The 25,198-nt window shown below is 42.0% G+C and overlaps 1 protein-coding gene across 1 annotated transcript; it reads right to left on the bottom strand.

Annotated features, from left to right (window-relative positions):
- Window positions 1-15,355: 15,355 nt before the first annotated feature.
- Window positions 15,356-16,303, bottom strand: LOC308342853 (olfactory receptor 2V2; the record flags this gene model as incomplete). The annotated part of the gene is made up of 1 exon (XM_080803509.1): window positions 15,356-16,303. One exon carries the CDS (start codon window positions 16,301-16,303, stop codon window positions 15,356-15,358), a length of 948 nt encoding a protein of 315 aa, XP_080659635.1.
- Window positions 16,304-25,198: the final 8,895 nt, after the last annotated feature.

Raw genomic sequence — 25,198 nt, 5'->3', positions numbered from 1 at the left:
AAGAGACTGTCTTTTTTCCACTGGATATTTTTTCCTGTTTTGTCAAAGATTATTTGACCATAGAGTTGAGGGTCCATATCTGGGCTCTCTACTCTGTTCCGCTGGTCCATGTGTCTGTTTTTATGCCAGTACCATGCTGTCTTGGTGATCACAGCTTTGTAGTAAAGCTTGAAATCAGGTAACGTGATGCCACCAGTTTTATTTTTGTTTTTCAACATTTCCTTAGCAATTCGGGGTCTCTTCTGATTCCATACAAATTTTAGTATTATTTGCTCCAGCTCTTTGAAAAATACTGGTGGAATTTTGATTGGAATGGCATTAAAAGTATAGATTGCTCTGGGCAGTATAGACATTTTAACGATGTTTATTCTTCCCATCCAAGAGCATGGAATGGTCTTCCATCTTTTTGTGTCTTCTTCAATTTCTTTTAGGAGTGTTCTGTAGTTCCTCGAGTACAGATCTTTAACCTCTTTGGTTAGGTTTATTCCGAGGTATCTTATGGTTTTTGGTGCTATAGTAAATGGAATCGATTCTCTAATTTGCCTTTCTGTATTTTCATTGTTAGTGTATAAGAAAGCCACTGATTTCTGGACATTGACTTTGTATCCTGCTACATTACTGAATTGCTGTATGAGTTCTAGTAGTTTGGAGGTGGAGTCTTTCGGGTTTTCCATATAAAGAATCATGTCATCTGCGAAGAGAGAGAGTTTGACTTCTTCCTTGCCAATTTGGATACCTTTTATTTCTCTTTGTTGTCTGATTGCTGTTGCTAGGACTTCTAATACTATGTTGAACAAGAGTGGTGAGAGTGGGCATCCTTGTCGTGTTCCTGATCTCAATGGGAAGGCTGCAAGCTTTTTCCCATTGAGGATGATATTTGCTGTGGGTTTTTCATAGATAGATTTGATGAAGTTCAGGAATGTTCCCTCTATCCCTATACTTTGAAGCGTTTTAATCAGGAACGGATGCTGGATTTTGTCAAAAGCTTTTTCTGCATCAATGGAGAGGATCATGTGGTTCTTCTCTCTTCTCTTATTGATTTGTTCTATCACATTGATTGATTTGCGAATGTTGAACCATCCTTGTAACCCAGGGATGAATCCTACCTGGCCTTGGTGGATAATCTTTTTAATGTGCTGTTGGATCCTGTTTGCTAGGATCTTGTTGAGAATCTTAGCATCCATATTCATCAGTGATATCGGTCTGAAATTCTCCTTTTTGGTAGGGTCTTTGCCTGGTTTGGGGATCAGGGTGATGCTGGCTTCATAAAAAGAGTCTGGAAGTTTTCCTTCTGCTTCAATTTTTTGAAACAGCTTCAGGAGAATAGGTATTATTTCTTCTTTGAAAGTTTGATAGAATTCCCCAGGGAATCCGTCAGGTCCTGGGCTCTTGTTTTTTGGGAGGTTTTTGATCACTGCTTCAATCTCGTTACTAGATATCGGTCTATTCAGGTTGTCAATTTCTTCCTGGTTCAATTTTGGGAGTTTATAGTTTTCCAGGAATGCATCCATTTCATCTAGGTTGCTTAGCTTATTGGCATATAACTGTTGATAATAGCTTCTGATGATTGTTTCTACTTCCTTGGTGTTAGTTGTGATCTCTCCCTTTTCATTCATAATTTTATTAATTTGGGCTTTCTCTCTTTTCTTTTGGATTAGTGTGGCCAATGGTTTATCGATCTTATTGATTCTTTCAAAAAACCAGCTTCTAGTTTCGTTGATACGTTCTACTGTATCTCTGGTTTCTACCTCGTTGATCTCTGCTCTAATCTTGATTATTTCCCTTCTTACGTGTGGAGTTGGTTTGATTTGTTGTTGATTCTCCAGTTCTTTAAGGTGTAGAGACAGCTGGTGTATTCTGGATTTTTCAATTTTTTTGAGGGAGGCTTGGATGGCTATGAATTTCCCCCTTAGGACCGCCTTTGCTGTATCCCATAGGTTTTGGAGTGAAGTGTCTTCGTTCTCATTGGTTTCCATAAATTGTTTAAGTTCTTCTTTGATCTCCTGGTTGATCCAAGCATTCTTAAGCAAGGTGGTCTTTAGCTTCCAGGTATTTGAGTTCCTTCTGAACTTTTCCTTGTGATTGAGCTCCAGTTTCAAAGCATTGTGATCTGAGAATATGCAGGGAATAATCTCAGTCTTTTGGTATCGGTTGAGCCCTGATTTGTGACCCAGTATGTGGTCTATTCTGGAGAAGGTTCCATGTGCACTTGAGAAGAATGAGTATTCTGTTGTTTTAGGGTGGAATATTCTGTATATATCTATGAGGTCCATCTGGTCCAATGTGTCATTCAATGCTCTTATTTCTTTATTGATTTTCTGCTTCGATGATCTGTCTATTTCTGAGAGAGGCGTGTTAAGATCTCCTACTATTAATGTATTCATATCAATATGACTCTTTATCTTGATTAATAGTTTTCTTATGTAATTGGCTGCTCCCATATTGGGGGCATAGATATTTACAATTGTTAGATCATCTTGGTGGATAGTCCCTTTAAGAATGATGTAGTGTCCTTCTGTATCCCTGACTACTGTCTTTAGTTTAAAATCTAATTTATCTGATATGAGAATCGCTACCCCGGCCTTCTTTTGAGGCCCATTGTCGTGAAAGATGCTTCTCCATCCCTTCACTTTCAGTCTGGGTGTATCTTTAGGTTCAAAATGGGTCTCTTGTAGACAACATATGGATGGGTCCTGTCGTTTTATCCAATCTGCAACCCTGTGTCGTTTTATGGGTGCATTTAGGCCATTCACATTGAGAGTGATTATTGAGAGATACGTTTTTATTGACATTGTGTTATCTTTGAAGTCTTTCTTTCTGTCGATTGTCTCTATATTTCTGTTCAATGCTATTCTTAGGATTTTTCCTCTTTTATAGAACCCCCCTTAATATTTCCTGCAGTGTCGGCTTGGTGGTTGCATAGTCTTTCAAGCCTTGCCGGTCTTGGAAACTCTTTATCTCTCCATCCATTTTGAATGTCAGTCTTGCTGGATAAAGTATTCTTGGCTGCATGTTCTTCTCATTTAGTGCCCTGAATATATCTTGCCAGCCCTTTCTGGCTTGCCAGGTCTCTGTGGACAGGTCTGACGTTATTCTGATGGGCTTTCCTCTGTATGTAAGGAGGTTCTTTGTCCTAGCAGCTTTCAAGAGATTGTATCTACAATTATGATTCCTCAATTTTACTATGAGGTGCCTGGATGTTTTTTTTGAATTTATAATCTTGGGGGGGGACCTTTCTACTTCTAGTACATGAACACTTGTTCCATTCACAAGATTGGGGAAATTTTCATGAAAAATTTGTTCCACTATATCTTCTAGACTTCTTTCTTTCTCCTCCCCTTCAGGGATTCCAATAATTCTGACGTTGGAACGTTTCATGGCATCATTTATTTCCCTGATTCTGTTTTCGTGGCTTCTAAGCTGTTTGTTCCAGGCTTCCTCCTGATCCTTTCTCTCTATTTGTTTGTCCTCCAGATCACTAATTCTATCTTCTGTCTCAGTTACCCTAGCTTTTAGAGAATTTAGATTAGATTGGAACTCATTGAGAGCGTTGTGAACCTCATCCCTGGTGGCCTTCAGCTCTGCCCTAACATTATGAACCTCCTCTCTGGTCGCTTTCAATTCTGCCCTAATCAATTCTGTTTGGTCATCCATGGCTTTCTCCAACCTAGCTATTGCCTGGATAATTGTTAGCCTGAATTCTCTTTCTGACATATTGTCTATGTTGATAGCCGTTAGCTCTGTTGCAGAAGGCCCATCCTCTGTATTTTTCTTCTGTTGGGGATTCCTCCTCCTAGTCATTTTGGTGAGAGATGACTGGACAGATGTAGCTGGATGTATTGACCGTGGTGCAGTCAAGGTGCACCCTGGAACGCTTCTGAGCACTCAGGATTCCCCACCCAAATGAGAGAAAAAAGAAAAGAAAAAGAAAAAAGAGGGAGAGAGAGAGACAGGAAAGAAAGGGAAGATAAAAGTGAAGGTTCAGCCCAAATGGGCCCCAGGGTAAGGTTTATGACGTATACAAACAAAAACAGACAAACAAAAAGACTGATAAAAGTATATGACGAGAGAAAAAAAATATATATATAAGCAAAAAAAAGGAGGAGCCTCGTCAAGAAGAACCCCAAGTATAAGATTTATATACTATCAGGACAAACATAAATACACAGAGACACTGGCAGAAGAAAAAGCTGGGAGCATGGTTATAGATTCTCGGTGTGGGCGAGGAAGGTTATTTTGATTCTTCCTGGATGTATCTTGATATCTTTGTTAAAGGACTCAACTTTCCTAAGAAAAAGGGGGATTAAAAATTGGTTCACCTATAGGGGTAGTATTGCTTGGAGAAAGGGGGTTACCTTGAAGTTTAACTCTATATGAATATTAGAAAATAAAAATAAAAAAGGAATAAACTGGACTAAACTAAATTAAAAATTTTTTTAAAAATTAAGAAAATAGAAAAGCAAAAGAAAAACACATGTGTATGTATCAAAAAAATTCAGGTTAGAAGTTTATCATGGAATTTGATGTACTGGACATCTCACTGTGATGGTAAATAGGTTAAAAAATTATCTATATAAAAAAAGAAAAAAAATGAACCAGAATAGTGGGAAAGAATTAAAAATAAAAGTTGTATCTATGAAGTAGTGGTGGTTGTTCTCTTGTAGTCTTTTTTTTTTTTTTTTCCTGATTTGTTTTCTGGGGGGGGGGGGGGCTGCCACGTGGGTTTTCAGTCAATGATGTTCCCTGAGTTAAGTCCTCCCAACCCCCTCAAGGGGGTGGGCTCTGAGAAAAACGTTTTTTTTTCAGGTTTTTGTTCTCTGGAGGTTTTTATGTTTGTTCACTTCTTTTCTCTCGCCTTGACAGCTTTTGATGGTTTTTGGAGGTTTAGAGGAAAGAAAACTGCACCCCAACCTCCCTCTCAGAGAGAAGCCTCAGTCTGCTCCCCTGCAGGTGCTGCAGCCGCTGGGCCGCTGGCAGAGCAGGTTCTGAGTCACGGTCCCTGGGGACGCAGGATCTCCTGCTTGTACGCAAAACCAAGGCAGCTGTGGCTGTCTGGGCAGCTCCAGACCGCCAGAGACGTTCCAAGCAGGGATCGCACACTGAGATTTTCCCGCTGGCTGGGGCTGAGAGCTCAGGTCTTGCGCGCACCTCTCCCAGGGGATGGTTTGGGGCGCGGCGCCTCCAGCTCTATCGGCTCTATCGCCGCGTGGGTCTATCACCGCGTGGGTCCCAGAACACCAGGCTGGGCGTTCGTGCACCTCTCTCAGGGGAGGTTGAGGCACGCGCGCATCTCCAGGAAGGTGCGCGTTCTGCCGTCTGGCGTGGCCCCAGCCCCTCACGGGAGCCGGACTCCACCCGTTCTCGGGCGCACTGGCGGCTCGGGGACAAAGACCAGGTTTCTCCGCCGCACTCTCCGGCTCAGCGCCAGGGGATGCTGTCCTGGGTCTGGGGACTTAAGCCCCTATCCCTATCCGCCCCGATTCCCACAATTTCCCCGCGCGAGTCTTTGCTCTTTTGAGTGCTTTCAACCAGACTCCAAGTTAATGCTGGTCCCCAGATGCCGGGCACTCTCGTATTGGGGTATTATTTTCCAGTCGGTCGCCTCTGGTGGCTCCCTCCCCCTTTTGTTTATCTTCCGATATCAGTCCGACATTCCCACTCCACTTTACCTGCCCACTGGCGTCTTCTGGCCCCCGTAGAGATCCAGACGTGTATAATTCTGATCTCAGGCTGATTTCATGGGTGATCGGAGTTCTTTGGTAGGTAATCAGCTCACTTTAGGGTGCAGGTTGAAAAGGCGCCTCCTCCTACTTCCCCGCCATCTTCGAGTCTGGACCATATCTTCTTTATCTGTTCATCTGTTGAAAGGCATCTCGGCTCTTTCCACAGTTTGGTGATTGTGGCCATTGCTGCTATAAACATTGGGGTACAGATGGCCCTTCTTTTCACTATATCTGTATCTTTGGGGGTAAATACCCAGTAATGCAATTGACAGGTCATAGGGTAGCTCTATTTTTAATTTCTTAAGGAATCTCCACACTGTTTTCCAAAGTAGCTGCACCAACTTGCATTCCCACCAACAGTGTAAGAGGATTTCCTTTTCTCCACATCCTCTCCAACACTTGTTTTCTGTCTTGTTAATTGTGGTCATTCAAACTGGTGTAAGGTGGCATCTCAATGTGGTTTTGACTTGAATTTCCCTGATGGCTAATGATGAGGAACATTTTTTCATGGGTCTGCTAGCCATTTGTATGTCTTCATTGGAGAAGTGTCTATTCATGTCTTCTGCCCATTTTTTGACGTGATTATCTGTGGGTTTTGTTTTTTTTGGGGGGGGGTGTTGAGTTTGAGAAGTTCTTTACAGATCTTGGATATCAGCCCTATGTCTGTAGTGTCATTTGAGAATATCTTCTCCCATTCAGTGGATTGCCTCTTTGTTTTGTTGACTGTTTCCTTTGCTGTGCAGAAGCTGTTGATCTTGATGAAGTCTCAAAAGTTCATTTTTGCTTTTGTTTCCTTTGCCTTTGGAGACATGTTTTGAAAGAAGTTGCTGTGGCTGATGTTGAAGAGGTTACTGCCTATGTTCTCCTCTAGGATTTTGATAGATTCCTGCCTCACATTGAGGTCTTTCATCCATTTCGAGTTTATCTTTGTGTATGGTGTAAGAGAATGGTGAAGTTTCATTCTTCTATACATAGCTGTCCAATTTTACCAGTACCATTTATTGAAGAGACTGTCTTTTTTCCACTGGATATTTTTTACTGCTTTGTTGAAGTTTATCTGACTATGGAGTTGCAGGTACATATCTGGGCTCTCTACTCTGTTCCACTTGGACCATTCTATTTTCATTTTCATTTTTATTTGTTTCCATGTTTTTAAAAGATTTTATTTATTTATTATGTATGTGTATATGTATGTATGTATGTATGTATTCAATTATTGAAAGCATGAACTGGGGGAAGGATAGAGGGAGAGGGAGAGGCAGAATCTCAAGCAGACTCCCTGCTGAGCATGGAGCCCCATGCAGGGCTTAATATCACAACCCTGAGATCATGACCTGAGCTGAAATAAAGAGTTAGGGGCTTAACCAATGGAGTCAATGGGGGTCCCCCCATGTATTTTTTCATTTCTTCTTTGATCTACTGGTTGACTCATTCATTGTTTATTAACATGTCATTTCACTTCAAAGAGTCCCTTTTAATATTTCTTGCTTGGCTGGTTTAGGAATCATGAAATCCTTTAGTTTTTGTTTGTCTGGAAAACTCTTTATCTCTCATCCGTTCTGACTGACTGCTTTGCTGGATAGAGTATTTTTGGCAACAGGTTTTTCCCATTCAGCAGTTTGAATATATCATGCCACTCCATTTTGGCTTGCAAAGTTTTTATTGAAAAATCTCCTGCTAGCCTTGTGTGTTTTCCTTTGTAAGTCACTGACTTCTTTAATATTTTTTTCTCTATCACTATATTTTGCAACATTAATTACAATATGCCTTGGTTTTGGTCTGCTTTTTTTTGTTCTCTGTGTCTTCCTGATCTGGATATCTGTTTCCTTCCCCAGATTAGGTTCAACTATTATTTCTTCAAATACATTTTCTGCCTCCCTCCCCCCACCTTTTCTCTCTCTTCTTCTTCTGGGACTTCATAAAATAAATGGCATTATGTTTGATGGAGTCACTGAGTTCTCTAAGTCTATTCTTGTTTTGCATAATTCTTTTCTCTCTCTTTTGTTCAGCTTGATGACTTCCCATTATTATCCAAGGTCACAATTCACATTTCACTAATTCATTCTTCTGCTTCTTCTATCCTGCTATTCATTCCATCAAGTATGTTTCTCATTTCATTTATTGTTCATTTTATCTGGGCTGTTCTTCCTTATCCCTGTATTAACGGTGTTAATTGTGTCTTCCACTCTTCTGAAGTCCAGTAAGTATTCTTATGACTATTGCTTTAAATTTCCTATCAGACACATTACTTATATCTATTTTTCTTTGGTCTCTGGCTGTGGGCTGTTCATGTTCCTTCATTTGGGATAAACTTCTCTGTCTCCTCATTTTGTCTGCCTCTCTTTTTCTCTTTCTCTGTGTTGAGAAAGTCAGCTGCGTCCTTTGCTCTTGAAAATAGTAACTTTATGAAGAAGAGATCCTGGAGTGTTCTGGAGTTTAGTTAGTGTCTCCTGTTCATCTGAACCTGGCACTTCCAAAGAGTATCATATGTGTGTTGCTTATGCCCTGCTTTTGTGTCTGAGTCAATTTTCCTCCCAGTGCAGTTGTTGGCACTGAATTTCTGCCTGCTGTGGGCTGTGGTTGGTCTCTGTTGTGTTAGAAAGACCCGGACAGGCCAGCTCAAAGGGGGTGTGCCTGCAGAGGAACTTGGGAGCAGGGTGGCAGTCTAAGCAAAATTTTTGCAGGGCCACTGAAGCACTGTAGCAGCTGGGAATTGTTAGCTGGGGTAGCTGGGGTATGGGATTTGACATGGCTCACAAGGGCACCTGTGAGCACCCAACTGGGCTGGAGTGTGAAGGTGTGTGGGGGTGTGCAGCTGCGTGAGACTTGATGGTGGCTGGAGGCACACAGTTGGGTGTGTTGTGGCAGATGTGAGGTTTGTAGTGACAGCTGTGCACTGGGAGGCAGGGTGGGGTACCTACATGGCTTTAACAAAATTTGCTCTGAGCCCAGTGCTGAGGTTAGCAGGCTTCAAGTGAGTGAGTCCTCAGGAGAACTCATGGGCCTGGTGCACTTCTAGGGGGTTAGGTAGCAAGTGTCTCTGCAACCCCTCTTCCCACAGGTGTCTCTGTGTTTATGTTGGGGAATGGAGAAGGAAAATGGCACCTGTTAGCTCCTTCATTTTCAGAGAAGTCCATTAACATACTTCAAAATGAGTATGAACAGATCTGTTTTCCGTTTGCCTACCTAAGTTGTGTAAACTGCTGTTTTTATGTTGCTTCTCCACAAAGTCTGCTGTCTCTTTAAGGGCAGCGACCCAGCTATCACTCACCATCCCCCTCTTCACTCAGTGCTGAGTCAGCTCACCTCTAAAGCACCAGGTTCCAAGACTCACTGGTTTTACAAACTAACAGAATTCATCCCTCTGTTTTTTTTTTTAAATTTTATTTATTTATTTGTCAGAGAGACAGAGAGAGAGACAGACAGAGAGACAGAGTGAAGTGGGACACAGGGGCAGAAGAAAATCATTAAAATTCCTTACCTATTGACAAGCCCTTGAAACAGACAGAGTGGCTCTCCCCTGGGGACTCGACTGCCCTCACCTTGAGGTTTTGCTAAGGACAATCCTAGCCTGACCGACCCCCTACTCCAGGTCCAACCAGGATCCTGTAAGTCTACTTTAGGAAACTTTATCTCTAAACCTCCAAGATAGTGTCAGCAATCATTCCCAAACATATGGCCTACTGATATACATCTAAAGGGTCTCAGGAGAAGGTTTTATTACTGGTAATGAATAACCTTTCTCCCAACAATAGCTAGCCCCTCAAGGTCCTGGAGACCTTGCTTCCAAAAATTCCTTAGAGACTTACATCATCCCTAATCCCCTTTGTCCTCACCTACCCCCCGAGTCCATTCCTACTCTGCCTTTAAAAACTCTGACTGTAATCTGGTTTCGGGGTCCAAGTCCCTAATCCGCTGTGTCGGGTATACTTGGGCCCAAGCTTAAGCTTGTCAAATTAACCCTCGTGTGATTACGTCAGCGTTGGCTCCTTGGTGGTCTCTCAGATGCAAAAACTCGGGCATAAAAAGAGAGCTCACAGGCACGGGGGAGCGGCAGGCAGAGAGGAAGAAGCAGGCCTCCCACTGAGCTAGGAGCCTAATGCTGGTCTCCATCCCAGGACCCTGTGATCATGACCTGAGCCAAAGGCAGACACCTTTAACCTACTGAGGTATTCCACCTCTGGTTTTTAAAGCCAAACAGTTTGGGATTAGTCTTCCCTGTGTGAGCTCCCTGATGGGAAGGCCTGTTTCTCTCCCTTCTCTGTGAGTGCGGTTCCCTCCCTCATGTGGGCAGCCTCCATCCAACTTCCTGACCTTTCCAACCTTTCAGATGCAGCTTCATTTCTATTTAGCTGTGAGGTTTGTTCTACCAGTCTTCGGATTGCTGTCTAGTTTATTGACTTGGATGTGATGATATGTAGTTGAAAAAAACATGGGATATGGTGAGTGCACAGTTTTCCTACTCTGCTGTCTTCCCAAGCACCCCCCTCCGCCCCCACTTCAAATTTTCTATCAGGCATACCGCTTATCTCCATTTCACTTAGGACTCTTGCTGTGATTTTGTGCTGTTCTTTTATTCGGGACATACTCCTCTATCTCTTCATTTTGCCTAAATCTCTGTGTCTGTTTCTGTGGGTTAGGAAAGTCGATTACTTCTGTTTTTGAAAGTAATGGCTTTGTGAGGATGAAGTCTTGTGCCCTCCAGTGCAATGTCCCTTGTTCAATTGAACCTAACATTTCAGGGGTATGTCCTATGTGTATTGCATGTACCCTGTTGTTGTGGCTGAGTCACTTTTTCCTTCAGTCCAGTCATCTGCAGTGGCTCTCTACCTCTTGTGGGCTGTGTAGACCCTGTGATATTAGTTGGCCAGTCTGGGGCTGCCTTGGGCTTGAGCTGGGTCAGACTAGGTGTTTGTGAGATGCAGTTACACCAAACTGCAAGGGGCTTTCTGTGTATTGTCTCCTGAGAAGCCTTCATTGGTGGGTGGGGCCATTGCTGGGACCTCTGTCCAACTGCTGTATGTGGATATCTTTTCCTTTCCCTGGGACAGGAATCTCTTTGGAGTGGTGTTAGCACCTATCGGGCCTACTAGAACACTGCCAAGAGAGCATTGGAGGGGGTAAGACGTCTGTGTTTTTCAAGGTTTGTGTGCTGGTCCTCTAGGGGGGCGGGGTTGCAGCACCAGGAGTGAGACAGGCCTGGCTGGAGCAGGTATATCAGCCAAAGCACAGGCAGGGGATGTGGCAGTGTTAGCAAGTTAGAGTGTTAGTGAGAGTTGGTGCTGTGCTGGTTCCCATGTGTTTATGCTGGGTGAGGGGGGATGAAAACGATGCCTGCCAACTCCTTTGTTCTTAGAGGAGTCTTCCAACCATTTTTATCCCACCAGAATATTGTCTGAGATGCATAAACAACTATCCCTCCATGTGTCCCAAGTGTTTTCCAAACTGCTGCTTCTATGCTCTATTTTTATGAGGTATTCATTGTGCTTTTTCTTTAAGGGTAGGATTCAGTTTCCTCTCAGCCTCCTGACTCTCCCAGAGCTGAGCTAATTGATTTTAAAAATCACTGGCTGTAAGAACTCACAAAATTTTTTCCCTCTGGTTCCCTCTGGTCAAATGTCTTTCCTCTATGGGTTCCCTGGTATAATATAGTCTGTTTCTCTTCCTTCTGCTCACCCACGGGTCCCTCCCTCTAATGGATGATCCTGTAGGTCCATTTAGCTCCCCATGTCTCTACCTGCTACCCTCTTTGATGTGGTCTCTTCTTACATTAGTTATGGAGCTAATTTTCCCAGTCTCTGGGTCATTTTCTGGGTTATTTAAACTGATATGAATTTTATCTCATTGTACACATGGGATAAGGTAAACTTAGGTCCTTTTACTCCACCATCTTCCCAGAAATCATTCTTTAATTTTTAAAAATAAATTTTCTGATGGCCTAACAGTTACTTTGCTCCTGGAACTACTTTTTTTGTCTGAGATATCCATTAATTAATAAGTTGAATAAAATCTGTGACACATGTTTATTTGATACTGAATGAGAAGTGTGTTTTTAACTGAAAAAAGGAAACTTTGACAGCCCCGTACAAAAAGAAATATATGATTCAATCCTTCCCTCCATTTAAAAGTCTTAAACCATTAATTAAGAACAAAAATGTTAAAGCATATGATGACAGAGATGGTAAGTGGAATTATTCAGAAAGGAAGACCTTTAATGAAAACGTTCTAATCAATAACACCAGGATGGGCTAGGGAGTCAGGAGGACAGGTCCCAATCTAGAGTCCTTGGAGGGCAGACTTCATCACCAAGGGTTGGCTGTTCGGAGTAGTCAGTTGGGTCTGCAACAAGGTCTCTCTCGGTGCAGGGAAACCAGTGCACCTCCATCTCCTTAAAGGAAATGGGGCTGAAATGGAAGCAGGAAGGACCTAGGAAAGGTAAAGAGGAGAAATTTTCAGGAGAAAGAAAGTCTTGTGTCATGAAAACTCCAGACTCTCCTCATATCCTGTGAAAAAGGGTATTGTCTGAGGTATTTGGGGCACTCCTCATCCACAGGTAGGAAATACCCAATGCCTTCCACAAAGGCTGTAGAAAGGTTTTGAAGAAATGCTAAGATTGGTTAAAATGGGATACCTGTTTGGTCTCAATAAAGAAACACAGGAAAACCTGGAAGAGAGCACTTCATGCCAGGGGTTAGAAAAAGTCTTTCAGAAATAGAAATTATAGCGCAGAGAGAACGTTTATCCCTCATTCACAAGGGGAGCACAGGGAGTGGGCTGGACCATGGGGAGAGGGGTCTCATGATTAATAAGGAAACAAAACCTCACCCGTGGAAAGAAACCCTCACTGAGCAAGGTCCAGGGCCCAGCTGAGAGGTTTTATTCCCTGACATTCCTCTCTGCACCTACTGTTCTCCCCCTCTGCTGTGACTAAGGAAATTTACTTATATTTTCACAAATCCTTGGAGACTCCTTCTCTGTCACATCTCTGTCCCCAGTCTCTGGCAATTAAACTCCAAGGGAAGGGAGGCTCCTGCAAAGTTCTCCGCTCATCTCAGCTGTTCCAACAAACAAACTGTTTCTCAGGGGGAGGTGGAGAGAACTGGGGAGTGAGGGTAGGGTAGGGGACTTAAGTGGTCTGAGCCCCAGTGTCCTTGTCTGTAAAAGGCACATAATGATGTTGACCACAAAATGTTTGTAATGAGATTAAAGTGCAGAGACAATCTAAAGTCATCTCCCCATGGTAGGTCCTAAGAATTGTAGTTATTATTAGTGCCACTGCCCTCCATTCTCTCCAAGCTGAAAACTAAGCAAATAATTTCCTGTGGTTTAGTCCAACTTCCAGAACACAATTCTGTCCTTTCTTTTTTCTGAATGCAACAAAGAATATTTTCTTCCAGAAAAAGTTTTATTGTAGCTGGTACAGAGTTTAGATGGATGGATACAAATAACACCAATAACTACAGATATTTAAAACTATGTCTTCAAATACAGATCGAATTCTGCTGTTTATGTTCCAAATATAATTTCCCAAGGGAAAACAGTATAGTGAATTTTTTTTCCTCTTACAGAAGCTGAAATAATAAAAAGTGGCTAATTTTGTTGGAGGATTATATTTACAGCACTTTTCTGTGTATTTATGTGCCAGACAATAAAGGTCTTTACCTCTTCCCTCAAGAATCCTAAAGACTTTGCACTTTATTCTTTAAAGAATATAAGACTTCAAGAAGTCTGTATAAATTTCCTGGTCACACAAATAACCCAATTAAAAAATGGGTAGGAGACATGAACAGACATTTCTCCAAAGAAGACATGAAGATGGACAATGAACACATGAAAAGACATTCACTTACCACTAGGGACATGCAAATCAAAACTACAATGAGATGTTACCTTGCACCTGTCAGAATGGCTAAAATCAACAGCACAGGAACAACAGGTATTGATGAATATGTGGGGAAAAAGCAACATTTGTACACTGTCGATGGGAACGCAAACTAGTGTAGCTACTCTGGAAATCAGTATGGAGGTTCCTTGAAAATTTAAAAATAAGGGCACCTGGGTGGCTCAGTTGGTTAAGTGTCTGCCTTCAGCTCAGGTCATGATCCTAGGGTCCTGAGATCGAGCCCTGCATCAGGCTCCCTGAGTGCTCAGTGGGGACTCTGCTTCTCCCTCTCACTCTGTTCCCTGCTCATGTTCTTTCTCTCTCACTGTCTCTGTCTCTCAAATAAATGGATAAAATCCTAAAAAAAAAGTTAAAAACAGAAGTACCCTATGATCCAGCAATCACAATACTATTTACCCAAAGAATTAAAAAAAACACTAATTCATGGGGATGCACACACTGATATTTATAGCAGCATTATCTATAATATCCAAGTTATGGAAGCAGACCAAGTATTCATAGATAGATGAATGGATAAAGATGTGGTATGTGTAAATGAAATACTATTCAGCCATAAAAAGAATGACAGCTTGCATTTGCAAAGGACATGGATAGAGAAAGGGAGTATGATGCTAAGTGAAATAAGTCAGAGAATGACAAATGCTATATGATTTCACTCATATATGGCTCATATAAGAAACAAACCAAAAAGCAAAGGGAAAAAAAGAGAAAAACAAAGCAAGCAACAGACTCTTAACTATGGAGAACAAAACCGATGGTTACTAGGGGGGATAGGTGACATAGGTGATGGGGATTAAAGAGTGCACTTATGATGAGCACAGGTGATACATGGAAGTGCTGAATTACTATATTGTACACCTGAAATGAACATAACACTGTATATTAACTAACTGGAGTTAAAAATAAAAACTTAAAAGGCCAAAAAAACCCCACTTATATATTTAAAAAAAAGTTCCTACTTACAGAGCATGAAGGGTGAGCACTCTCTAAAGAGAATTTTATAAGCTTATTTTTCATCATCTGAATGATGATTTCATCCAGTTTCATCTAAGAAACTAGTGTGAGACCTTTAATAAATCAGAGAAATGATATCTATACACACCCATATAGAATATTGTATGTTGCCTGGCACATAGTAAGTTCTGAGTCAATGGTGGAGAATCACAATAAGAGTAAGGAAGTTACACTCAGGGCATTCTCTGATATTAGAAATAATTCTAGTTTTTCTTTTTTTTTTAGGATTTCATTTATTCATCTGACAGACAGAGATCACAAGTAGGCAGAGAGGCAGGCAGAGAAAGGAGGAAGCAGGCTCCCCGCTGAGCAGAGAGCCCGACGTGGGGCTTGATCCCAGGACTCTGGGATCATGACCTGAGCCGAAGGCAGAGGCTTTAACCCACTGAGCCACCCAGGCGCCCCAATAATTCTAGTTTTAAACAATGAGGGACAATAATCCCAATGCCTTACTTCTGCACAGTGCCTGGGTTTACAAAGTCCTGCATTCCAATGTAATGCATTTTACAAATGAATTAGCTCACAAAATATTGGGTAAAATAAAGCTGTTTTTCACTACACTCAGAGAGGGTTTAGGATTTAAAAAGATGTCTCCAAGCCTACAGGTATTATGATCATCATTAATAATGAGGAAACAGAGCCTCACATAGAGATTATTTACTCAAAGTCACAGAATCAGGGGATGGCATTGCCAGGCACAGGATGTCCTGGCCCTTCAGTGCTGACTACCAACCCTGCAGTGGTCCAACCCCTTTCTCAGGGCCCCCATCACCTCCCGGTTTCTCAAGCTATAAATGAGGGGGTTGAGCATAGGAGTAAGGACTGTGTAGAAGATAGAGACCACCTTGTCATGGCTAGGGGCCCGGTAGCGCCGAGGCCTCAGGTAGATGAACATGGCTGCCCCGTAGAAGAGGGAGACAGCTGTCAGATGGGAAGAACAGGTGGCCAGGGCCTTTTTGCCAGCCTGAGCAGAGCGCATGTGGAGCACAGCCCTCAGGATTCGAGCATAGGAGGCAACGATGATGGAGAAGGGAAGAAATAGCATGAAGACACAGCAAGCATATATAACATTCTCAAAAATGGATGTGTCTATACAGGCCAGTTTCAACAAGGATAGCATCTCACAAAAGAAGTGGTTCACTTCCCTCAAGCCACAGTAGGGGAATGTCATTACTACCACCATCTGGATCACACCATCTATTATCCCAAAGGCCCAGGAGCTCCCAACAATCTGGAGGCAGACCCTCTGACTCATGAGGACAGGATAGTGAAGTGGGTGGCTAATGGCCACATAGCGGTCATAAGCCATGAGTCCCAGCAAGAGTCCCTCAGACCCCACAAGACAGACAAAGAGGCCAATTTGTATGCCACAACCCACAAAAGAGATGGACTTCCTGCCAGATAGGAAGTTGACCACCATCTTTGGCACATTGGTACAGACCAACATGAGGTCCATGAGGGAGAGCTGACTGAGGAAGAAGTACATGGGTGTATGAAGTCGAGGATCTATGTAGATGAGGAAGAGGAGGAGAACATTCCCACAGAGGGCCACTGTGAAGACCACCATAACTAGAGAGAAGAGGACAAGGTCAGTTGGACTGTGAGAAAAAATGCCCAAGAGGATGAAGTCATCTGTGGATGATTGATTCGACCGTATCTCCATGGCTTAGTTGATGTTTCTGGTCACCTGTGACTGAACAAAAAATAATGGATCGACTGACATTTCTTTATTACCTCTGCATTCCACATCTTCAGCCAGTTGTTTTGTTTGTAACTCATGAGACCTAAACAACATCAACTTTGGGACATGGAAGGGATACTCCTTTATCTTCCCATCTAACAACAATAGGAGTCATCCTAGCTTATAGAATGGACCAATTATCTATTTGTGTACACCCTTACCAGGAAGAGATTATCATAGAGGACCTTTCTGCAAGAAAAGTTTTGGCTTTATTATATGATATTGAGTCTTTTATGATATCACACAGATTTGGTAAACTATCTTAAACAGGGCTATACCTTCTCAGCCCATCAGATCATTTATATGTGTAATGGAAAAGGAAGTGTTTGAATCTTGAGTCGCTCTTTAGCCCATGTTTCTTTATGTTCTAAGAGTGTTTTCATGCTAGCCAATCTGATATATTTACAGTATCAATAAAAGAATACAGTATCAATACAGTATCAATAAAAGAAGTATCTCTAGTGCCTCACATGAGAAGGAATAGTTACAATTAGATGGCATTATTGTCAATTATATTGGGGGTGACAGGAAAGTCACAGGGCCAATGTGGAAAAGCAACAGTTTGGTGTCCAAACTTATTACGAACAGTGAAGTCTTCAATTGTGCTGAAACTTTAAAAATAATCCCAGGATTAGGCTTCAGTAAAAGTTGACTGATAAACAGGTAATATCTTCTTACTAAATTGCCTTTAGTAGACATCAAAGAGCCTTAACCCACTGAGCCACCCAGGCACCCCTCAAAGAGCCTTATAAAATATTTCTAACCACTATCTTGCACATCACTCTCTGAACCATTTACTCACTGCCTCATAAAAGTTTGAATTAAGTTACTGGATCATGTCAATTAAAAGGGGTTTCTCTGGATCTTTGGTCAACAATTCTTATAAATATCTTACCAAGGAATATAATAAGGAGACATGACCTGATTTTACATGAACAAAAGCCAAATTAGGCAATAAAAGTCATGCGTATTTAAAAAGTCATGCATATCAAAACTCCCTTGAGGATAGTCACAGAATCTGAACCCAAGGAAAATAAAAGAATAAATGATTATAAACAATTAAATGGAAAACATCATACTATTCTGACACAACTTTTTCTTTGATTGTTGTCCTCACTCTCTCACCCTATTGAAACTTGTCTTCACCCTGAAAGGTATTTCCAGTTTTTAGGCTTCTCCTTTTTCTCTCTCTTATCAGCCTCCTCCTAATTTCACCTGTCCTCTTATCCATTCAGGGCTGCATTACCAGGCATTTCCATAGTTCTGCAAGTGGCACAACAGTGTGGTCTGTGTCCTTCAATTTGCATTAGCTATTGATTTGCTAATGTAATTAGCTATTAACTGTGTAACAGATAGCTCCAAAAGTTAGCATTTAAAGTAAAATGGCAATTTTTTATTATCTTACAGTTTCCGTGGGTCAGAAATGCAGGTGAAGCTTAGCTAGGGGTCTCTGGCATAAGGTCCCTTAGAGGGTTACCATGAAGCTGTCAAAAAAGCTGCAGTCCTCTCAAGGCTGGACTGGAGGAGATTCCACTCCCAAGATCACTCATGTGGCCATAGGTAGGCCTGCTTCCTCTTCCTTGGGCTACCTCACAGCATGGCAACTGACTTCTCCCTGGAGAAGTGATCCTGGAGAGAGTGAGAGCAAAAGCATCCTAGATAGAAATCAGAGTCTTAAAATGTAGTATTGGAAGTGACATCCCATGTGTTCAGCTGAATTCTATTCTTTGGGAGTGAATCACCAAATCTAGCCCATACTCACTGGGAAGAGGGCACAAGGGCATGAATACTGGGAAAGGGGACCAATGAGACCATCTTGGAGGCTGTCTACCACATCTTTCCATGTTCCATCCCAAATCTTGATTATTGGTACAAGTAAACTGAACTCTAATTATTTTAAAAAGTGATCTTGTCATATAAGAAAGATGCTGAAAAAAAAAAAAAGAAAAGATGGTGATTTGCAAGTTGCCTAGAAACAATGAATCAAACATGTTGAGTTTGTGAATCTATCTCTCATCTGCTGAGAAATGATAGGGCTCTCTGCCTGATTCTAGTGACAAACAATCTACAATCAGTAAAAATAAATTAAACTCTTGCATCCCACAGTACTCCTATCCATTTTTTATTTGATCTCATTGTAGGAACCTGCAATGAAGGTACAGTGATATTATTAAATAGACCCTCTTCTACAGATGAGGAAAAAGGTTCTGAAGGGTTGGCTGGGGTGCCCAAGGTTACATGGCTGGTAAACACAGGACCAATACTTGAGAAGGGGGCTTTGGAACCTAAGTTCTGGGCACTCACTGTACCAGGCTGTTTCTGGGCAAAAAATATTCTTAAAAGGGCAAGCTACCTTATCTTGGAGAAATTCTCAGTTAGAAAATTTCAATTTCCTTTATTTAATTCTTGGCTCACTGCACAGCCTTCTGATTTATGGCCTAGACTCTTAACACTTGGAGATCGTTTAGTGCAATTGTGGTTTCCTGTAAGATACAATTCGTATCACAGATGAATATTTGATCACTCATGATAAGTTCCTGTCTTACAAATTGATTAGTTTAAATGAAATTCCTGAAGCTAGATGAAAATTACAATCACATTTCTGACTTTTGAAACTCAAGGAAAGTCTTGGGAAGGATTACCATAAGGCTGAGGAGGAGAAAGAGAATCCATCTGCCTATCTGTCTCTCCAAAGGACACCAAAATTTTGGATCTCAGATACCTCTTCCAAGACTGAGCCAAGCTTTAGCCACTGCCTCAAACTTCCAATTCTCTGCAGAATTTATATAATTGCATTTCTTGTTCACATCCCAAAATAGAAAACAACTAAGCATTAATATTCACCTGCACATGTTAGAAAAGTAATGTCTACTATTCTCATCTTATTTCTTTAATATGATATTCTAGTTTCCCAATCTTTCAAGCTCAAAATGATCCATGCTGAATATCCTATGTACCTCACATCCAACATTCTCACAGTCCTGTTGATTTGCCCTTAGTGGAGGCCCTTGCTTCTTACAACTGGACCTCTATTTTCATCCCTTGTGTCACCACTGTATTTGGAGCATTTTTGTTTTGCCAGCATTCATGCAATGGGCATGACCCAAGGACCTCCTGGTGCATTGCAAATTGTAGGAACCTCCCAGAGCACCCCTCTGTAGGCCGTGTCACTACTCAAGACTGAGAGCAGAGCTTTACCTTTAATCTAATTGAAGTCCAGGTAAGGCCCTGCTCTCCCTTTCCAGCTTTTCATCCCCAACTCCTTTTAAATAAATACTGCATTCCACCTCAACAGACACCTGCAGATTGCCAAATATGACTCCTGTTTGCCTCTTTTAGTTTTTCTCACACTGTTCCAGTCACCCAGCATATCTTCCTCCAAACTCCTCTTGTCAAATGCTGTGTTTCAGGACTCAGCTCAAACCTGCTTCTGCCATTGAAGGGGTCCCAAGTAATCCCCCTCTGGTTTTCTACATCTCATTTGTTTGGCCTGAGAATGTGCTCCTTCGGTTCAGTTATGGATCACAGCAGCCTCCTGAGTGGTTTTCCTTGCTTCTCTACTCAGCAGCTGGGGAGTTAAATCATATGAAATGCAAGTCAGATGGTGTCACACTTGGGCTCAAGATAGGCCATTGGCTCCCAACACAGATCCAGGCCAAACACTTGCAAGGCCCCCAAGCCCTATGTAACCCACCCCCAAGGATGTTCTTCCTTCACCCAATACTGCAAACTGGGCTCTGACCCTGTCCCCTTACTCAGAATGTTTCTGCTACCAGAACCTCTTTATTATTTCCTGCATCAAGCCAGACACACTCTTACCTTAGGACATTTGCCTTCCCTTTTCATGGAGTGTTCCTCCTCCAGCTATCTTCATGGCTCATCCTCCCTTCAGACCTTTACCGAGTGTCATTGAGAACTTCTCTGCAAAGCCTCCCATGTTCCTATATATGTGTGTGTTGACTTAATAAAATAACCAGATGAAGTAATATGCAGCTGCAACCTCCAAGTTCTGAAAGCAGAAAGCCTGGATTCTTTCATTGCAGAAGTGTTGTTCTTGACCTGAATTGTACTACAAATTCATGGCTGGATACTTTCCTGTGAGGGACAGTGAAGATCTTTGGGTATTTACAAATGGCAAAGATGTTCCCCACAAATGGATGAGAGTGGTACCTAGGATATATTTGTGAGGGGTGTATTCTCTACTTTACCCCCCTGCAAAAAGGAAATGCAAAGACCCTACAGAACACTCTGTCTGTGTAAAGATCCAGGGATCTTTACACATGCTGGGATGGGCCTGCACAGATCTATAACTAGGGATTTTGGTTGCATGAGCTTGTCCCTACAGAGGGGAGCATGGCCTGACTCATGCCTAAAGACTTGTGTCCTTTACACCAACAATTCCCTGTTGTCGTGTATATGTGTGTGTATTCTATAGGAGTAAATTTCTGCCTTTAAACATTATCTTGGTCATATTGGACCCAGGATTACCCAACCAACAGAACAAATCAAGCCCCTCCGACTTTATAACCGAACTTCCTCATGTCCAGCACTACTTTTTGTGTGTAGAGGCATTCAGCCGAATACATTTTCAGTGAGATATACCTCTCTCTTCTTCATCATCTCTGACAGTTTTCACACTTCTCTGTCTCATCAGAAATGATTACATCACATTTGTAGTACAAGCATCTCTCCCTAGAAAAAGCCTTTTCTTTGCATAAAAAGCAATTGTAACAGGAAACTCTAAAGGATTTCTGGAGTCCTGAGTCCAAGACACAGCTGCATCACCACTAATTGTGAAACTTCTCCAGCATTTAGACCTTTTGTTGCAGGAGGATAATCACACATTCTCCATCACTGCTTTCCTGTGAGCTTCAATGAGAGAGTTTATGTGGAGCTTTCCAGGAAAGAGTTCTGAAAATGTAACTAGTACTAACATATTACCTTGGTCACTAATGACATTTCTCTCCCTACCCTGAATGGGCCGAATGAACTTTGATTCTTATACACACTGCATATTTAGCCTTTTGACTTGGATGTCCAATGGTCTTATCCTACCTGAAGTAACCAAAATGCTCTTAGTCTCCAGTGGAGAAATACCTGTTCTAACCTTCTTCTCAGATTAATTAAGTCCAGGTCTCCCCAGTTGCTCAGGGCACAACACATGGGTCCTCTTGAATCCTCTCCTTCCCTCTCACATCCAACCATCAGAAACTTCGGCTGGCTTTTCCTCCAAATGTATTCACTCCTGACCACTTTTCACTCCTGCCAGGTTCCACCTTACTACACCATTGTTACTGCTTTCCTGGATGATAACAATGGCCCCTAACTGGACTTGCCTCCCCTTTCCACCCTTGCTTCCCTGTTAGTCTATTTGCCACATAACACTGGAGTGAACTCATCTCTGAACGGTAAAAGCCAAAATGCTTCAAGACTAAATCCAGACTTTTTTGGGCAGGCTTCCATCACCACCAAGACCTCCTTTCCTTCTGCTGTCCCTGGAATTCCCTTGACTCCTCTAGTTCACTCATCCACCAGCTACCCTTTGAGTTCCTCCCATATAATGGGCAGACACCAGCCTCAGGGGCCTTGACACTTGCTTCTGCATCTTCATGGAAGACTCTTCCCAGATATGCTCCACATTGTTCCCTCACATCCTCCTCACATTCTCAGCCAGGACTTACCCAATGCCTAGTTGGAGTTCAAATCCTTCCCTCCCTGTTCCTTCTTGGTTTGTATTTCTCAGAGCACTTAACGCCACCAGGCATGCCACATTTAATTTATATGGACATGTCTTCTACTTTACTAGTGAAACCTATATTCCTGATGTTGCTTTTGTTCATGGCAGGATACCTGGCTCCTAGAATCTTGCCTAGCATATATTATGTCCTTAGTAAATATTGTTGGATGATTATTGTAAAGTGCAAACAACTCAAGAAACTATCCCATTCCACATGCTAATTTCCTATTCTCTAAATTTATTTCTCTCTGTTTAGTTAATGGCTTCATTGTCTCCCTAGAAACAACACCATGAAAGAATTCACCTTATCTCTACAACATTATTTTGGAGACAAGTTGACTCCATGTGTCCTTTTAGCCCTCTCCTTCCTCCCATTCACTTGTACCTCTTTCTACTCATCCTTGTCTTTCTGTTTTAGATCATTCTTCCACCCAGGAACAAATCACTGACCCCCACCATCCACAGAAAGTGGAAGAGGAAAGGAAGAATTAATGAGACATTTAGAAAAGAAACAGGGAGAAATAGATCAAGGAAGAAGACCAGAAGAAAGACTGAGGAGAAACAACACTAGAAAGAGTATGTTCAACCTCTGCCCCCGCCCCTCCGCAAAAGGAAGGAAAACACCCTGACAGAGGCTGACAATAGGAGGAAGAAGAAATGACCTACCAACAGTAATAGGAAGTGCAAGGAAGAGAGAAGCACGTTAGAGGGAAAAGGTCCTGACTCACCCTTGAGGGGGTTTCCTGGAGGAAAACACACCCAGCAGATACCCTGTGGAGGGCTTTTTAGTTTCAAAATCATTATCATCCTGAGTTTGCACTTACTGTGTCAGAGGGGACAGGGAGGAACACTGTACCTCAGCTCTGATCTCCTTCATTAGCACCACCACTCCCACCACTTTGTAGCCAAACTGAGCTCTCTAGCTCTAACGGTGTATCTTAGATAAACAACAGCTTCTTCTCAGCCAAAAATAGAAGGAGAGAGGGGACCTAATTCAGCAATGGTAGTAGGCAGATGGGGTATGCGCTAGGATCTATGTTTCCATGCCCATGCACTGATATCCATTCACCTTCTGTGGGCTGCTCTCAGCCTGGGTTACAGAATTCTTTCCACTGTCCATGCAATACTTAACACTAAGCCTGATTGAAGGGAGTGAAGTTGTGGAGTCCTGGGGGAGCCCACAAACTCCAGCCTTTGAACAGGAGCTCCCCAGCTTACAATTAAGGAAACTCAAACAGGGACCTTGGGGACAGAACTGGGAAGAGGGCCAGTGGGGACAGTATGAGGAAACCTGGTCAGAAGAGGGTTATGGGACAGCAAGAGCATAGGAATAGGTGGGGGGAAGTTTCTTGGTTCTCTACCCCTCACCGCAGACACATTCCACACTTCCCTGTAACCCTCCGAGTCCCTCACTGGGTCTCTATCTGTGGCTGTCCTAGCAGGCTTTCCCTGCACCATGCAATCCATATCTGTTCTTTATTTGCCCTATGGAGTCAGCCTATATCTCTGATACCCGTGATATGTAGAGTACTGGGTAAGTTGTGCATAAATCAAGGTAGGGCCACACTGTCTTTGCCCCAAGGATTTAATAGTCTAATGGGAAGGAAAGAAGAACACTTTCATTTATGAGTCAGGAGTGACATGGAGCTGGGCGTCATCCTAAACACTCTCAGACATTTCTGTGAGCTCAGTATCCTTTCAGTTTGGTATGGTTGGTCCTGTGGTGTAGATATGCCTGTCCTCCATGTGTAATCTGTAGAACCCCCTTTCACTCTCCAGAGTGTCCAAGGTTGAACAATACATTTTATAGTCACTCTACTTCATGTCCTATAGAGCTAGTCAGTTTTTTCGTTGGCCAATATGTTTGCAATTTACTTGCCAAACAGTTAAGTCACAAACTTATTTGAGAACAGATATTCTTACAACATGGAACATCCAAATCCATGAATATGGCATATAGTTTCATTCAGATTCTTCAATTTTTCTTTCTTTTTTTAAAGATCTTTTTTAATTTGACAGAGACACAATGAGAGAGGGAACACAAGCAGGGGAGTGGGAGAGGGAGAAACAAGCTTCCCACGGAGCAGGGAGCCCAGTGCAGGGCTTGATCCCAGAACCCCAGGATCATGACCTGAGCTGAAGGCAGACGCTTAACTGACTAAGCCACCCAGGTGCCCTGAGATTCTTCTATTTTTCTTAGTATGTTTTGTAGCATAAACTCTTTGCACATCTTATACTAGGATTATTCCCGAGTGTATGATGAGTTTTAAGCATTTATTACTTTCAGATGTACATTAATTTCAAATGTACTCAAAAGTAAATAGAAATTTCCTATTATTCCTAGCTTGATGGAGTGATCATGAATGGGTATTGAATTTCATTAAATGACATTTCTGCATGTCTTGAGATGATCATATTTTCATCTTTTATACTGTTTATATTTATATTTACTGGATTGATCATGCCTTTTAATTTTTTTTAAATTTATTTAAAATCTAGTTAGTTGACATATGGTGTATTATTGGTTTCAGGAGTAGAATTTAGTGATTCATCACTTACATGTAACATCCAATGCTCATTATAACAAGTATTCCCCTCAATAACCCACCCATTTAGCCTATGCCTCACCCTTTCCCTCCTTCAACCCTCAGTTTGTTCTCTATCATTATGAGTCTCATGGTAGAAGTGGAAGAAGCATTTCACAAAATACAACATCCATTCTTGATTTAAAAACCCTCAACAAAGTTGGTGTAGGTGGAACACACCTCAACATCACAAAGACCCACAGCTAATATCATCCTCAGTGTGGAACTGAGATGGTTTCCCCTATGGTCAGGAACAAGACAAGAATGTCCACTCTCACCATTACTATTTAACATAGTATTGGAAGCATTAGCCTTAGCAATCAGACAACACAAAGAAATAAAAGGCATCCAAATCAGCAAAGAAAAGGTCAAACTTACACTATTTGCAGATGACATGACAATATATGTAGAAAACCTGAAAAACTCCATCAAAAAAATTGGTAAAACTCATGAATTCAGCAAAGCTGCAGGATACAAAATGAATGTAGAGAAATC

Source organism: Martes martes (assembly GCF_963455335.1).
Source record: "Martes martes genome assembly, chromosome: 5".
Classification (NCBI taxonomy): Eukaryota; Metazoa; Chordata; class Mammalia; order Carnivora; family Mustelidae; genus Martes; species Martes martes.
This window is presented reverse-complemented; position numbering and strand designations above follow the sequence as displayed.